At 49.4% G+C, this 14,935-nt stretch overlaps 5 protein-coding genes across 5 annotated transcripts; 1 reads left to right on the forward strand and 4 right to left on the reverse strand.

Moving 5' to 3' along the window:
• Nucleotides 1–786: 786 nt before the first annotated feature.
• Nucleotides 787–2,965, reverse strand: BDV38DRAFT_276271 (uncharacterized protein; the record flags this gene model as incomplete). The annotated part of the gene is made up of 6 exons (XM_032058189.1): nt 787–844; nt 1,051–1,235; nt 1,306–1,435; nt 1,490–1,599; nt 1,637–1,947; nt 2,941–2,965. The coding sequence occupies 6 exons, from the start codon at nt 2,963–2,965 to the stop codon at nt 787–789; spliced, it is 819 nt and encodes a 272-aa protein (XP_031907126.1).
• A 1,610-nt stretch (nt 2,966–4,575) lies between these two features.
• On the forward strand, nt 4,576–5,965 carry BDV38DRAFT_276272 (MCT family MFS transporter; the record flags this gene model as incomplete). Its single annotated transcript, XM_032058190.1, has 2 exons — nt 4,576–5,720; nt 5,800–5,965. The coding sequence occupies 2 exons, from the start codon at nt 4,576–4,578 to the stop codon at nt 5,963–5,965; spliced, it is 1,311 nt and encodes a 436-aa protein (XP_031907127.1).
• Nucleotides 5,966–6,295: 330 nt separating this feature from the next.
• Nucleotides 6,296–7,414, reverse strand: BDV38DRAFT_290706 (MOSC domain-containing protein; the record flags this gene model as incomplete). The annotated part of the gene is made up of 2 exons (XM_032061544.1): nt 6,296–7,218; nt 7,372–7,414. The coding sequence occupies 2 exons, from the start codon at nt 7,412–7,414 to the stop codon at nt 6,296–6,298; spliced, it is 966 nt and encodes a 321-aa protein (XP_031907128.1).
• A 969-nt stretch (nt 7,415–8,383) lies between these two features.
• Nucleotides 8,384–10,285, reverse strand: BDV38DRAFT_289049 (alpha/beta hydrolase; the record flags this gene model as incomplete). Its single annotated transcript, XM_032061160.1, has 6 exons — nt 8,384–8,560; nt 8,626–9,283; nt 9,358–9,466; nt 9,528–9,784; nt 9,844–9,885; nt 9,945–10,285. The coding sequence occupies 6 exons, from the start codon at nt 10,283–10,285 to the stop codon at nt 8,384–8,386; spliced, it is 1,584 nt and encodes a 527-aa protein (XP_031907129.1).
• Nucleotides 10,286–13,108: 2,823 nt separating this feature from the next.
• On the reverse strand, nt 13,109–14,434 carry BDV38DRAFT_276275 (alpha/beta hydrolase family protein; the record flags this gene model as incomplete). Its single annotated transcript, XM_032058191.1, has 1 exon — nt 13,109–14,434. One exon carries the CDS (start codon nt 14,432–14,434, stop codon nt 13,109–13,111), a length of 1,326 nt encoding a protein of 441 aa, XP_031907130.1.
• Between the last annotated feature and the right edge of the window lie 501 nt (nt 14,435–14,935).

The raw sequence follows: 14,935 nt of genomic DNA on the forward strand, positions 1-14,935 counted from the left end.
TGTAGGATGCGGCTTTGCCTGTAAGCAGATCATCACTGATGCTAGATCTTTTATCCAGCAGCAGGATTCTGGCCCGAGGCACCCAAACCCCCGCTGTTTCCACAGGTCAAATGATTATCCCTACAGCCCTCCCGGCAATATAAGGGTTTCCCTACATCAACTTGCCCCACAGAGTGATTGGATTATACCAGCTAGGCCACGTAAGAAAGTTTATTCACCTCAGCAAGATGCGAGATTGTAATAAAAAGCGTGCGGAGGTCGGGCGTACTTTGCCGAGCACCGCTAACTGGATATTGAATCATCAATGCCACGGACGAAGGTGTAAAAAAGGCTTGCGAAACCTGGACCCACCGAAATCTGAGATCAATCAGAAGCTGGGACCCACAGGAGTCCGAATCTGGGCAGTTTGGAGAGTCTGGGGTCTTCTCATGACCTTGTAGCTGAATTTCTGGTTGCTCTCAGAGATTGCCTTGGTGGAGAACAACAATAACTCCCATGTGACCTGTACTGTCTACCATTGACTATACTCTGACTCGCAACATCCCAACATCGAACTCATGAATACTGAACCAAACTGATGCACCAAACCACATCGTGTACCCCATATAATATAGAAGCGGATTGACTTCTTGCTCGTATATACTGCTATCATGGGCAGGAACCTCCATTGTCTGGTTTTATTACGCTCTAGGTCGTTGCGGATGGTATGATGAGAGTAGACCAAGTCAAGAATATCAATAAATGCCTCCGCCGGCAGCTATCACCTACTAGAGCATGTTACTTCTATTATTTGGGAGGACCCAAAATACGTGCAGGCAGTGGTAAACATTTATCAAAAGCGTTTCTAGAGTAGTAGTAGTAGCAGTAGTAGTAGAGATGCAATGAGTGATTGCAGGACCTCAATCGACCGGATCGACTCACGAGCAGCTACACAAATAGTAATCTCCACGTCATTAGAATCCCAGCAGTCCAGACAGACTTCATATCCGGGCCACTGCGATGGTGCATGATCAGCTGAACCTGGAGTGTACTGTTGTAGTACTGAAGTACTTGTACGTTTCACCGGTAGCTGCAGTCGGGGACAACAGCGACAGATCGCCAGAAGCTAGTGTCTTTGCTAGCCATTTGTCTTGCCCTTCCTGTGCGTCTTGCATATCGTCCGGAATAAAGGCTAAGATATCGCCATAGGAGTAAACCTTCCCAGGAGTGATAGCCCCGGTAACGAAGATTCCACACTGCTCGTCAACAACCAGATTCAGTCGTGCATTTTTATTTTATCAGCGAGGCGATCCTGACACCAGCTACACTCCAACGCGGAGTCGTCGAACCATTCCTTTCTGGACCCGGTTCAATCATGCGCCAGCCCTCTTCGGTGAATTGGCAGTCATCCGCGATGGTAACCGATAATGTGCCGTTTGGGTTGAATGTTGTTGCGCTGAGCTTCTATAATGTCACCGGAGTCCCATTCTGTTGATCCGCTGGCGGTGACATCCATCTCTCATAGATGTCTGGCAGCTCCTCAGCCGAGAAAGAGAATCCGTGGACCCCATGAGAGTGGGTCACGTATAGCCCGAGCTGAGTGATTTGATTCTCGACTAACTTGATTCGAGTCACAAGACAGATTGCGCCAAATCACTCCTTGGCTAATATCCAGCGCAAAGTACGCTGAGCCGGATGTCGTATCAACCGCGAGCAGGCTAGGGGAACCGGCGCTTGTAATGGTACGCCAAAGGGTCATCATACCGAGTGCTGATGGGTCAGAGCTTTCGGTTGCATAATAGACTGATGCGAGCGGCAATCTGTCTGGGCTGTGGGCCAGTATTGAAGCCAGAACCTGATCCACAATGGTCGTCATGCATTCCCGCGAACGGTTGGTAGACACGCTCTTTTCAATTAATGAGGGGACAGGTAATGCGGCAACCCCTGTCGTGAAGACAAAGGCCGCTGCTGCGGTTGCAAATGAAAATTTTATGGCCGCAGGAGGCGGTCTTGATTGCTACACTTGCGATGGAATAAGACCAAAACAGGCACCGGTGTGTAGTCTTGATATGATGTTGGGTTATTGAATAAGAAAGATGGGCTTATTGGATCCACACAGCTTCTATGTCCATCATCGCTCTCTCCTAAAGATCTGCACTGTGATGGCTATCTTTTTGGATGTGTCGTGCCCACATTCCCAGGTGGCCCACATGAACCAGAAGAGAGGGGGAACTTCGCTGACAGAGTAATGCCCCCCAGAGTGTCTGCTATTTGACCTGGTTCCCAAGGTTGTGACTATTGTAATTGATATTGCGCAGCGCTTTTGGCTGGGCGGATTGATGACCTCTGAAGATCCTCAGAGGCTTGAGCATTTAAACTCTCGCTGGGATCATAAATGGCGAGCTACTTGCAGTTTTGAATGAGGGGCTGTCATCATTAAGCCAATTTGGAGACCACCAGGTAATCAGCTTCATTCTTGATCCAGAAACATGTTGTATCAGAGAGTTTAACCAAGAGCACCTTATGGTAGCTTTTGGATTCAGCTGGCTAGCTTCGCCTGGACTCGAGTATACCACGGATATATATATCCGGAGTTGATCTATAGGGTTGCGAAAACCAGAGATCTAATCACTGAGATTGAAGCCTGGTACCACATGAAGGGTTTTTACTATATAGTTGAGGCGTTCTGAAATCGGAATTTGGTGGGTCTCTCGAATTTTGGTGGAGCTGGCCAGGGACTTCAGTTTCCCCTCGCAGACTCTTAGGCTACGTATATTCTGAGAGACAATGTAAATCGGAAAGTGGGCCTTTTCGGCTGAAACTCCGCTTTTCCGATTCTACAGGGAATCAAGACTGTACCCTATTAGCATCCCATACCTCCGGCTTGTAGTATCTCCTAGTAAGTGTGTAGTCGGGCGACCCTTACGTCTCCTCTACCCATCACGTGCTCCTATGCCATGCGTATATTAGACAAGCCAGCTGCCATAGTTAGTTCAACCAGACAAGTTTCCCATTCTTTCATGGGCCATGCCAGCCGGTAGTGTAGGAATGCCTTGCGAGACGAGACGTACACGGTGATCATCGGGATCTGACCTACCGGATTCGACATAGTAGGCTAGTAGCGGTGTGACGACCTACGACCGCTTCACAGTAGATATTGGTATTTATTACATCCTATCTAGTAATTTAACAAGGGAAGTAGTTGCGAAAGCAGTTAATAGACTTTAATCAGGAGAACTGTTGTTGCGGAGTGACCGCTAGAGGCCTCCATGGCCCACTCTTGGGCTCGGATGTCTATATTTGACGTTTGACTGGATGCCACTTCGCCGACTAGTGGATCATGAGGCTCCACATTATTCGCGGCAATGTTTGAATTTTGCTGAGAATCTATGGATAAATAATTGGCCCGACTAGAATGTGGGTCTGAAGCAATCCACTTATATCGATCCTCGGTTCACCCGACCTCCGCTGGTATCGTTTGAAATTTGAACTCATAATTCCAAGCTTCATGGGAGATGGGAAAAGTAAACACTGCGGAAGCGGTGATTCTGGGCGTCGATTTATTATCTGCTCACTATTATAACTATTCCTGGAGTTTGCTCTGGCCATTAGACGCGGATCTAATGAGCAAGGTATAACATAGGAGTAGAGTGTCTATCAATTTTGTAGGCTGGACTGGTTTGAAAGGGACCCAACTAGCCCATTATTTGAATTTGAAGGCAAATTAAAACCGCGTATGGGTCATGAAGCAGCCACACAGTAGCGCAAACAAGAACTAGCCGGAGGCAAAAATACAAGGAAGGTATATATTAGACTTGAGTGCCCCTGGTTGATGAATAAACACCTTCAATGTGTATTTGTTGGTAGGCAGATACGCGCCTTGGTGGCTCAGTATGATAAAAATAATAATGATAATACTTATTTAATGGTCACCGACTAATCTATTCTTCCCCCCCTTCCGACCCGACAAGACTTGGTATCGCCGTCCAAGGCGTCGATCCGATGGCCGCGTCCCCAAATCTGCCATGGTCTGATACCGGGGCTTATATAGCCGGTGCATATCCTGCTGCTGTCCCTTGTTAGGGCTTTGTCATGCGTGCAGCATGCTCAGCCTAATGCCGCCGGGTAACTGATGGCTAAAATTCCATTAAAGGCTGAGTGCCCTACAGTAAAAGAAAACTGTGACCCCAATATAATTATATGTCTGCATTTGCAATTTGAGCACGGCCCCTGATGTTCATGCGCCCCCTTTAGGACCTGGCTTTCTATACTTCAAGCTTCGCTGGACTAAAAGTCGGAAAGGCAAAGCAAATCAACAAACGCGTCCCTATCATATCTTTCTCTGTATGACACTTCTCCGTTTTGTATGTCGTCTACGCACCATCCCGTCGATATCATACATCATCGGTTTAATCGAGTTCTTCAATACCAAAGCCAACCACGATGCATTCAGCATCCCACGATGATTCCGCTTCCCAACCCGACTCCCAGCACCCTGCACCTTTCGAAAAACAGCTTACCGATAGTGTACCAGTTTCTTCCCACACAGGGCCCGCCCAAAAGGATCCGCTATCGGCTCAATGTACCTACAATGATATGCAAGACTGCCAAAGAAACGCTGTGTCGCCTGAAACCAATCCTAATCCACCCACATACAGAACATCCATAACCCGTTCGACGAGTGGTACTGACGAGAATGACTATCCAGAAGGTGGCCTAAGGGCATGGCTTGTGGTCGTTGGGGGTTGGTTCGGCCTTTTCTCTACCTTTGGGCTTATCAACAGCATGGGTACGCTTCAAGCTTATGTTGAAAACCATCAGCTGAAGGATTACAGCATTGGAACTACTGGCTGGACTTTTGGCATGTATGCATTTCTCACTTTCTTTTGTGGTGCTCAAATCGGTCCAATATTCGATACCAAAGGCCCGCGGCTTCTGGTTATCGTAGGATCAATGTTAGTTATGGTAATGACGGTGACGCTTGGATTCTGCCAGGAATACTGGCATTTTATGCTCTCAATTGGTGTTGCTGGAGGGTTGGCAGCTTCTCTAATTCTTACGCCCTCGGTTTCTGCCATTGGACATTTCTTCAACAAAAATCGCGGCATTGCAACAGGTATAGCTACAACAGGGGGCTCTGCTGGGGGGATTGTATTCCCACTAGTATTGGAGAAGTTGTTTCCCATCATCGGCTGGGCTTGGGCCACTCGGGTGGTGGCCTTAATCTGCTTGGTAACGATTATCCTCACTAATCTCCTAATCCGATCACGACTACCAAAGAAGCCAGCTTCGCATATGTTACCTGATCTTCGAATATTTCGAGACCCTAAATTCACGATTACAACGATCGGCGTGTTTTTCATTGAATTAGGGCTTTTCATTCCAATGAGTTATATTTCATCCTATGGATTAGCCCACGGGGTATCCAGAGAACTTTCATATCAATTACTTGCCATTCTGAATGCTGGTTCATTCTTTGGACGAATTATCCCCGGCTATTTCGCTGATGTATGGGGCCGATATAACACACTGACCTGCATGGTTATATTATGTTTCGTGTCTAATGCTTGTCTGTGGCTTCCAGGCGGGCATAAGACCCCTGTCTTGATTATCTATTGTTTGGTCTTTGGTTTTGCAAGCGGCAGCAACATCAGCTTGACACCGGTCTGCATATCTCAGTTATGCAAGGTCGAGAATTATGGCATGTATTACGCCAGCTCGTATACAATTGTAAGTTTTGGGTAAGTTCTCCATTGTCACATGGTTTTATATGATGCTGTATACTCTATGCATATGATCTGACATTGTATCGCCGCGAAGAACACTTATCGGTATCCCAGTCGCCGGGGAGATCCTGGCTAGATGCAACGGAGAATACTGGGGTCTTATTACCTTCGTGATCTGCTGTTACGCCGTTGGCATTATTTGCTGTATTACAGTAAGGATTATCCATCTAGGTTGGCGTCGCTGTTGGGCAATGTACTGAAGGGGCTACTATTACCTGCTAAGTTGCGAATGACCTTGAGACATTGAGACGGGTCTTGGTGGAAGCTGTTGATGACCTACAGAGGTGTCTACTGGTGAAAAAATAGGAGCAGCCAAAGTAGGAACAAAAGGCGAAAAGCCACGAATATGGCTTTAGATCCCCAGCCTCGGTAAAATCTGCTATGCTAATAGTGTCTGCAGATGGCTATATGGAATTGCGATCTCTCCAGCCAGTCTGCAAAGGTAGTCGATCCTGCCCCATAGCCATAGCCAATAAGCTGACAATGGAGCGAGAAAGAAAATTAGTACTTTCTAGACTGATCGAATCACTTCATCGGTTAATGAAGAAATGGTTGTCAGTCATAGCTGTGACGTTGAGCTTCATTCCCACTTCAACCAGACCTTCCGCACGTGGTACACAGAGCATCCCAAAGGCTGGTTTATACTTGAGTCCTGGGTCAATTCGCCGATATTTCATAAGTTGATTCCAGGGCTGTCGCGGGTGCGTGTCGGCTGTATCGGGGTCCACACTCGGTACATGGCATCGCAGACAGCGGCATACCACGTCTAGATCCAGCGGTCTTTCATAACTATTGGTTATCCGCAAAGCCTTCCACTGGTCCTCATCCCAGGGCATGCCACCCCGAATAATAATATTTGGCCGAAAACGCTCGATATCAACCTCACTTTCCCCCGCTCGAACAAGCCGTTCGTTAAGCTCCCCCAAACTGGACATGGAAGCAACCTGAATAGGCATCATGTCAGCAAACTTAGTAGACTCAGTACGCCCCAGGAACTTAGGGGCTCCGCAGCCACGAAGCACACGAGGTGTCGGACCCTTGTACACCAGGCGAACGTCCATATCTAGAAAGTCCGAAAATGGCTGGGTCAAAGAGGTGTGGTATTCCCAGGCATCTGTTTCCTGGTCCCAAATGCGGACGTTCGTTATTTTCGTGTTATTCTGAAGCCATTCGGGTGTTGGATGGGCGGGTATTTGGACCTCATGCTGTTTGGTAAAGATGGAAAGTTGATCCGTGTCGGCGTCGAAAGCAGTTTGAAGAAGCGTCATGTTAGGATTTGTCCGGATAGTCAAAAATTCGCGTGTTTCCGCTGAGATAAACATCCAGTTGCGGTCCAAGTCTAGACCAGTTCGGAAGAGCTGAGCAGACTTGACTTCCAATCCACGACAAGATTTTACGGGGTAGACACGTAAACTGACAACCTCATTCTCGGGAGGCGAAGACGGATAGCTTGCTGCGGACTGATTAGCAGCCTGGGGCAGGAAACAAAGCAAGAACACGGTTGCCAGTCCAGCTGTGAATACAATATACGGCAGCATGTGAAAATCTAAGATATCTGTGAGAGCCATGATAAAATGTTGCCCGAAGATCTGGAGCTTAGTGTTACATGTTATGGGGAAGAACGAAAGGTAGAGCGCCACCGTAAACATGCAGTTAAGATGCAGGAGCAGCGGCCAATTATATATAATATAACGTCGTCTGAACATGGAGCAACTCTGGCCCACCGCAGATCGCTTGGAATGCTTGTCATTGGCATCTCAATGCCAAGTTCGCCGACTACTGGAACCCAAGGCTCCACATTGGTAATCACCCCTGGAGGGCCTTCTCTATTGCACTTATTACCTATCGGATTGTATTAGAGTGCTACTTGATAGCGAATCGTTACTACTTGGACCAGTATTTGAACTAGCCTAAATAACCAAATTGGGTCAAACACGCTATAGGAGATTGATTTTATGTCATGGAAGTCCGCTCATGCAACAACGCGCCTCATGGAAAGGTTGAACGCAATGATATCATGACCCAGTCGGGTTAAGACAAACTGCCGAAGCTAAACGGCCTAAGTGAGGCCACCTAAGAAGAAACCCGGAGCCTTTGGCATGGTGACTTCCCACAGGTGACAGTAGTGATAAGAATTGCGCCCTTCCTAATTTCTCTCGCCAGGTTCTCCACCTTCGTATCTACAGGCCCTCCCAGTGATTCTGATCTGTCCATATCGTTACCGGACGCCCACGGAAGATGCGGCAACGTGTGCCCTAGAGTTGGCATTGGGTCGGTTCGGGTCTAAAATCTAAGACCCGCCCCCGACCCGGCGCTCGAGTAGGTTCTTTACAGAATAAATCATGACCCAATGTGTTATAAATAGATTCCTATTACGTAGAGGATGTATATCCTTTAGCAATCTATTCTGCTCCAACCCTAATGTATTCTTATACAGAATCCTAAATATCTCCTAGCTCCCTAGTACCGTATATCTTGAGCAATGTTGGCCTACAGTACTCCGCAGGTCTCCCGTTGGATAGATTGTACTGCACCGAACGAGCCCTTACAAGTATAACTCCATTATCGATGCACCTGCTGCGTTCAGTCAGACCACGTTGGACTCTACTCTGTGCTACTCATTCCTCTATAGCGCTGTTGCCAATCGCTTCCAGGACAGCTGCCAGCCCATTATCTCCGGAAAAGGGCACTGCATCAACTTCGCAAACCGTATCGGGCTCGGGCAGAGTGCCATCATTAAAGTACGCCATTATCGCCTTAATAGTACACACAGAGCATTGCGAAGTTATCGTGTGCTAGGTACGCCCCGTTAGAAGGCCCACGTTGGAATTAAGAACTCGAAAGGGGGGTTAAAACTTACTCCGTAACCTTCCTGTTCCAGCACCACGCTTCCCTCAAAACCCTCACTCATTTTCTTGGCCGAGACAAGTGGCGTGATGGGGTCGTGCTGGGTGCTGACCAGGAGGACCGGGTTCTTAGTCTTGGCCTTGAAGTCGCCGGTGTACTGCTCCTTTGCCGGCATTCCCCAGCGCGCACATTGCAGAGCACTAAAGTCGGCGAGATCGCCGCCAATCTTGCTCAGCTCCGCCCGCGCCTCCACACCTGGGAGTGCATCCGCAAGAGTCTCTAGAGGGTCCTGATTGTCACTACACTTGATCCCCTGGAGAGCTTCCGCGTCCCGGGTGACCGGCAGGGGGGCCACGAGGTCAGGAAGAATGCCCGTGATGTTTCCCGAAAACATCACGTCCAGCTTCTCAGCGAGTGCGGGCCACGTTGCAGGGAAGTAGAGGGCGTGGTAGATTGTCCCCTTGATGGCTGCGTAGTCGACGATGTATCCTTTACCTTCCACGGACACGGGGATGGGCTCGGACTTCAGCGCCTCCATCGCCGCGTAAATATCTTCCTCAAGCTCTTCGGCAGTACGGTCGCCGGCGATAGGGCACATATCCTTGTTAGCGACGCACTGGGAGCAGAACCCGGAAAAGGCGCTGTCGGCATCCGCCACCTGGTCCACATTGCTATAAGAAAGCTATATATTAGCTGGAATGGCGCATAACCATCGCCTCAAGCGCAGCAATAAAGGACAACGTACATATGGTAGTACTCATGCGCGTCCATGACACCATCCAGGACAGCTTTGTCGATCTTATCCGGGAACATGGCAATGAGCGTCGATCCGAGGAGCGTTCCGTAAGACTGGCCTAGATATATATCATCAGTAAAGACCGTGGTTTAAATCCTGTCCAAGCGGCTACTACTTACCCCACCATCTCAGCTTGCCGTCTTCCTCCAGGGCATCGACCACGTTCATTATGTCCCGAGCCGTGAACGCCGTTCCGATAAGGGTCCCCGTCTCGTTCTGCGTGTGAACGCACGCGTCTGCTTTGTTCTTCACCTCCGCCCAGACCTCTCCGAGGGAAGTATCGGAGGCGTTTGTAGCAAAAGGGGCCCGCAAGTGAGATGCGATTCGCTCCTCTTCATCTTCATAGCAGGAGAATGGGAGTGTGTTGCCGGTTCCTCTGTTGTGCGTCGTTGGCCTTGTTATAACCCTCCAGGATTCGACATGTTTCACACTCACCGAGGTACCACATTGACGACATCGTATGAGCCTCCGACAAATCTATCCCGTCTAGGTGAGCATTTCATGTGGGATCATGCCATGAGATAGGTTAAACATACACGCTCAAGACGGACCCCAGCAAGGACATCTCAGCGACACCGCTGGCTCCCGGGCCACCAAAGTTGAAGAACACGCTTCCCTTCGAGGGCTGGTTTGGCGCAGGAACCCTTAGGATCTCGAGGTCCAGCGTCTCCCCAGAATCAGGCTCAGTGTAATCGAGAGGAACAGTTAGGCTACCGCATTCGAGTTCCGTTGTCCCGTTCACTCCGAGGTCCCCGCAGGGTTCCCACTGGATCTCGCCGGAGACTCGAGTGCCATGGGGTGAAGCTCCTGAGGCCAACGGTGCCGCGGCCGCGTAGGCCACAAGGCCAAGAAAATACGAAGAAATTAAGGTCGACATCGCCTTGGAAAACACAACTATAATAACAAAGTGAAAGGGATATTGGGCTAGAAGGTATAGATCGTAGTGGAATCGGATGTTGCTGCGCGGTCTTTAAATAACTACTTCAAAGCCAAGACTACTTGGCATTCCGCCCCATCCTTGCTGAGGATCGGGCATCGAAATATCGTGCAAGACCTTGCTTTGCTGGCTGCGGGCGCGCCAAGCTTCCTTCCGAACAGCGATCTCGAGGCTAAGGATCTCTCGTTTCTTGATAGGTTGTCCCTGTTCCGTATATTACCTGATTTGGCGAAACCCAGCGCTCTCCAAGGCTGGCATTTCGGGTCCACACTGGATGGCTGATAGTGGGACCTTGTCCCCGCCAATCCTTGCCTTGCTACTTCTCCACGATCTCTCTGGTCTTGGCAATGCCTCGTATATTACCCGATCTGTTTAGTCCTATTGCGCAGAAGGTTCTCAATCCTGTTACTTAAGCGCCCTGAGGCCTAGAGCAAAGCGCAGAATGATGATGTCGAGGGGAGATGCCGAGATTGCTCCGCCCCCCTACCCACAGCCCTAATATACTATTATCCCCCAGCCCGATCTGCGACCTTATTGCCTCTTCCAGTCAGGAGCGTCGAAGAACCGAGCAGAGTTGATGCTACAGGAATCTTGAGGGCTGAATACGTCACGCTTGCTGCAATAGATGTATAGTCCGGTGGTATTGGATCGATCTGGAACGAGTGAAATGCCAATGGGATGGACAACGTCTTCGCGCGAACCTTTACATCCCGCACCCGCCCATGGTTTCTTGAAATTGTGCCAAATCCTCAGCAGTCCCGCTGACGACAGTAGAGGTAGGGCGGTTGATGCGGGCCACACCGCAGGAAGAGGACTGAGAAGAGGCTATTGAGGAATGACTAAAACTATGGTTTGGCTGCGGCTTGACTGTAGACATAATCAGAATCAGTGCCGTCCACCCATGGAGCTGTGACGTCTCCGAACAGGAAAACGGTATAATGGTTGAAGTCCATTCCTCAAAATAATGGACACTCAACAATACAAGATTCTAAGGTTTAAGCAGAAAAGCGATATACTATTGACTCTATGAAACAATTTCGGTTTCTCGGGTGGGGGGGGAAATAATGACCCAATTATATATATCCACATGGAACTGGCATAACCAGAGAATCCCATGCGAATGTGACCGATTTCTTATCTGGCAGTGAGACGGGAAAGATGCGAGGAAGCTAGTATTTGGTGTCAATGAACATTGCTGTATTTGAGAGAAGGGGATAGTGGTGGATTGCGGGGCCTCCCTCCTCCCTCACCGGCCCTACTTGTATAATGATATTATTTGTTCTCGCTGACCCTTACCAGGATGGTCACCTTTTCTCAGCCCTAACGAACTACTACAATACCAACCAAAATATCGAGGAACCGCCTCCCTCGCATTTCCGCAGCGGATGTCGAATATCTATCCTGAGGTTATGATGGACACATAGTAACTAGGAATTGGTTATATAGGAGTACGGCGGAGGGTGTTTCGTGCTTCTTTGGTCGAGTTCGAGTCTTCGACCGACGAGCGTGAGGCGCTGAACTCTGGCTGGCTCATGGGATTGGATTGTGTAGATTCATGGGTGTATGTCCCACAGCAGGCAGTGACCCTGGGTGGTGTCAGCTCATTGGGAATCCTCGGAGGTCCATATCATACAATACAGGGGAGAAAGAAAAGCTAGACGAGGCGGACCTTAGAAGAGTGGTGGCCTAAAACACATAGTAGATACGAAATACTACAACCTGCTACCTACAAATTGCAGAGATATACATCCTTGGGTACTGTAAATACCTATTCTCTGGTATTCCGATGTTCGAACTATTAGTCGAGCTGTCGTATCACGATCGTTCATGTTCGGGTCCATCATAATTTATATTACCGTGGTAATTAAGGGTGATTAGAATCTCGCGCATTAACACGGGTTTGTTCTAATATTTGACCTTTTTCACTGATTGGACTTGAATGGATAGGATATCTAGTATATACCCTTACATACAATATGGAGTTGGAACGGCGAGTCGCACGTTATCTTTGGTTGGGACAAACGAATCGGGATCACGGGGTCTCCCCTCCCTCTTCGACCCCCAATTGCAACATCATGAGATCGTTCTATCCTTTCCCTCCACTTCCACGGTGCAATGTCTGTTCCGCATGTTGCACCGTCACCTGATGACTACTGGCAAGCGAAACGGAGAAAGGTGCGCAAAGTCACCCACAGTTGCTGGGAATGCAAGCGGCGGAAGATGAAATGTAGATTCGATCTGCGCATTGTTACATATCAGGTCCAGCGTCATGAGTGGGATAATGAATATTGCTTTAACATTATATAGACAATTAACACAGAGGATATACAGATATTTACATATACTAAGGATATGGCGCAGTCTAGACTTTAACATTTGGGTAAGAGTATAGTTGTTTGGACAGCCAATACGGCCGAGTCAAAAAGAAAGCAAGTTTACAGACTATGTCTAGGTATTCTATTGAGCTCCCAGAAGTTGAGCACCTTCATTGTGCTGATCATTGATGTACAGGCTCTTTCGGCATACTCCGATCTATTCGGCCGCTCAGCGGTGCGCCTGCGAAGCGTTGTAGGCCAAGGGGCTTGAAGGATCCGGATACGCAGTTCTAGGGAGATTAAGGAAGCTCGGCATTCTAAGCAGAAATGTATTAGGATTCAAATAGAACGGATCGCGTCGGGAGGTGAAAGCTGAAGCGATCGAAATCTCTATCGGCGCTGACCAATCGTTACCTGGGGCAACTGCCATTACCGCTAAGCAGTAATCTCAGTGGCCATGGCCGGCCTTGCCTAAAGTCTTGTTCAACCACGTATGGATCGTCCTCGAAAGTTCCTGTCCAGCAGCAGTTTGGCAATGAAATCCAGCAACCCCCTTGAAGGTATGCAGGGTAGCCCAATGGCCCAGCGCATCCGCCACCCGCTTCGGCTGTCCAACGTAGCTGCTCTCCAGCTCGGCATCACCGACAAACACAGGCATCTTGATTTTGTCAATGAAAGACTGTACGTTGTACTGCTTGACCTGAGTAAAGAAATCAGAGGGCGAGTGTGTGTGGAACGCCCACATGCCTTGGTCGATGCCCCAGGCGGCGCCGGTGGGGAGCCTCCCGGCTTCTCGAGCTGAGAGGACGGCGTCGTCGAATTGTGTGTAGTTGCCCGCCCTGTAGATTTCGAGCATCTCAGATGGTAATTCCCTTGTGTATGCCGCGTAGTTGTCCCAGACGCCGTCAATAAAGACTGCTGCGGACAAACGGGGCTCGAAGGCTGCAACACGGGCAGCCAGGTAGCCGCCGAAGGAGTTGCCAAGGAGGACAAGACGATCAGTGTCTACGATGTGCTTCTGCTCCGAGAGAACATGATCCACGACGGGGATGGCGACTTTCTCCCAATCGGGGATGAAACCAAGGTTCTGGTTACGGCGCACACTTGGTTGTCCCGGACCTTCGTAGGTGATACAATTCCATCCTCGGGCCAGGGCGGGCGCGACGAAGTTGTGGTAAGAGTCCTCCTGCGCAGCGTCGAAGCCGTTCCCGATGATCAATGTCGGCCGCTTGTCATGCTGACTCTCCAAAGCAGAGTACCAGATGGCCTCGACGGTGAAGTTGCCCTTGGTCGCCGGAATGCGGATGCGCTTGCCAGGAATCGGCAAAGCAGCTATCCCCTCGTTGAACGCCTCCGTCTGCTCGGCCCACAGGCTGTTGATGAGCGGATTGCTCCAGTTGCCGTGGAGGTAGGCGTCAGCCCTGCGGAAATACGACGCCGCAGAGAACCACGTGTCCCTGACATTGAGAGGATCGTAGGCATTTTCCGGGTCTTCCGCCTGAGCCTTAGTGTCGTTGGCGAGCTTATAGAAGACCTGACTGAAGGACGTCATGTTTCCGGCTTGGATCTCTTTGGCAGCGCCAAGAATGGGCCCGACGTCGCCTCCTCCGGTGATGGACTCGCCGAGAGGAGTAAGCAAGTCGAAGTTCATTGTTGAGTCATTGCTCAACAGCAGCATGGTGCTGTTAGCGGTGCTGTACGCCGCACATGCTACACCGGCATGCAGCAGAGCGGCCAAAATTGGGCCGGTGTAGGCGGAGGAATGTAATTTCATGGCGATTCTGAGTCAAAAGAAAGCGTTAAGGAAATTACGACGACTTTGTCACCTGTGAATTATTTGTTTTGTTTCTCATTGATTGCTCTCGCCTCTTGTCTTGCATCTCTTGCATCTCTTCTTATACTACCATCGTTCTCTTATACGAGTCACCTGAAAGGGAACATACTACGTAGTTGGGTCCTTCCCAGGCTAAACCGCATCGAGTATGCGTTTTGCGACGGGCTTCTCTCATTGGTCCTGCCCACAGCTTCCTGCTGTCAGCCGGCTGTGCTGCATGAACGATACTTGAGGTAGGCTGCCTGAAGATCGCGTGTGGAACTGTCAGAACCACTGTGGCAAAAGGATCACCGCCCGTCTTAGGCCCTATTATATTTCGTATAGAGCTGGGAAAATTTGCAGAAGCGTAGAAGGCAACAATATACGAACGTACCCACAGGGATCAGCGCGATGCTTTCGCACCCTACCTCTGTACCCCCGAGCCATAGCAAGCTTATTAAC

This window comes from Aspergillus pseudotamarii, assembly GCF_009193445.1.
Source record: "Aspergillus pseudotamarii strain CBS 117625 unplaced genomic scaffold BDV38scaffold_128, whole genome shotgun sequence".
NCBI classification, from domain to species: domain Eukaryota; kingdom Fungi; phylum Ascomycota; class Eurotiomycetes; order Eurotiales; family Aspergillaceae; genus Aspergillus; species Aspergillus pseudotamarii.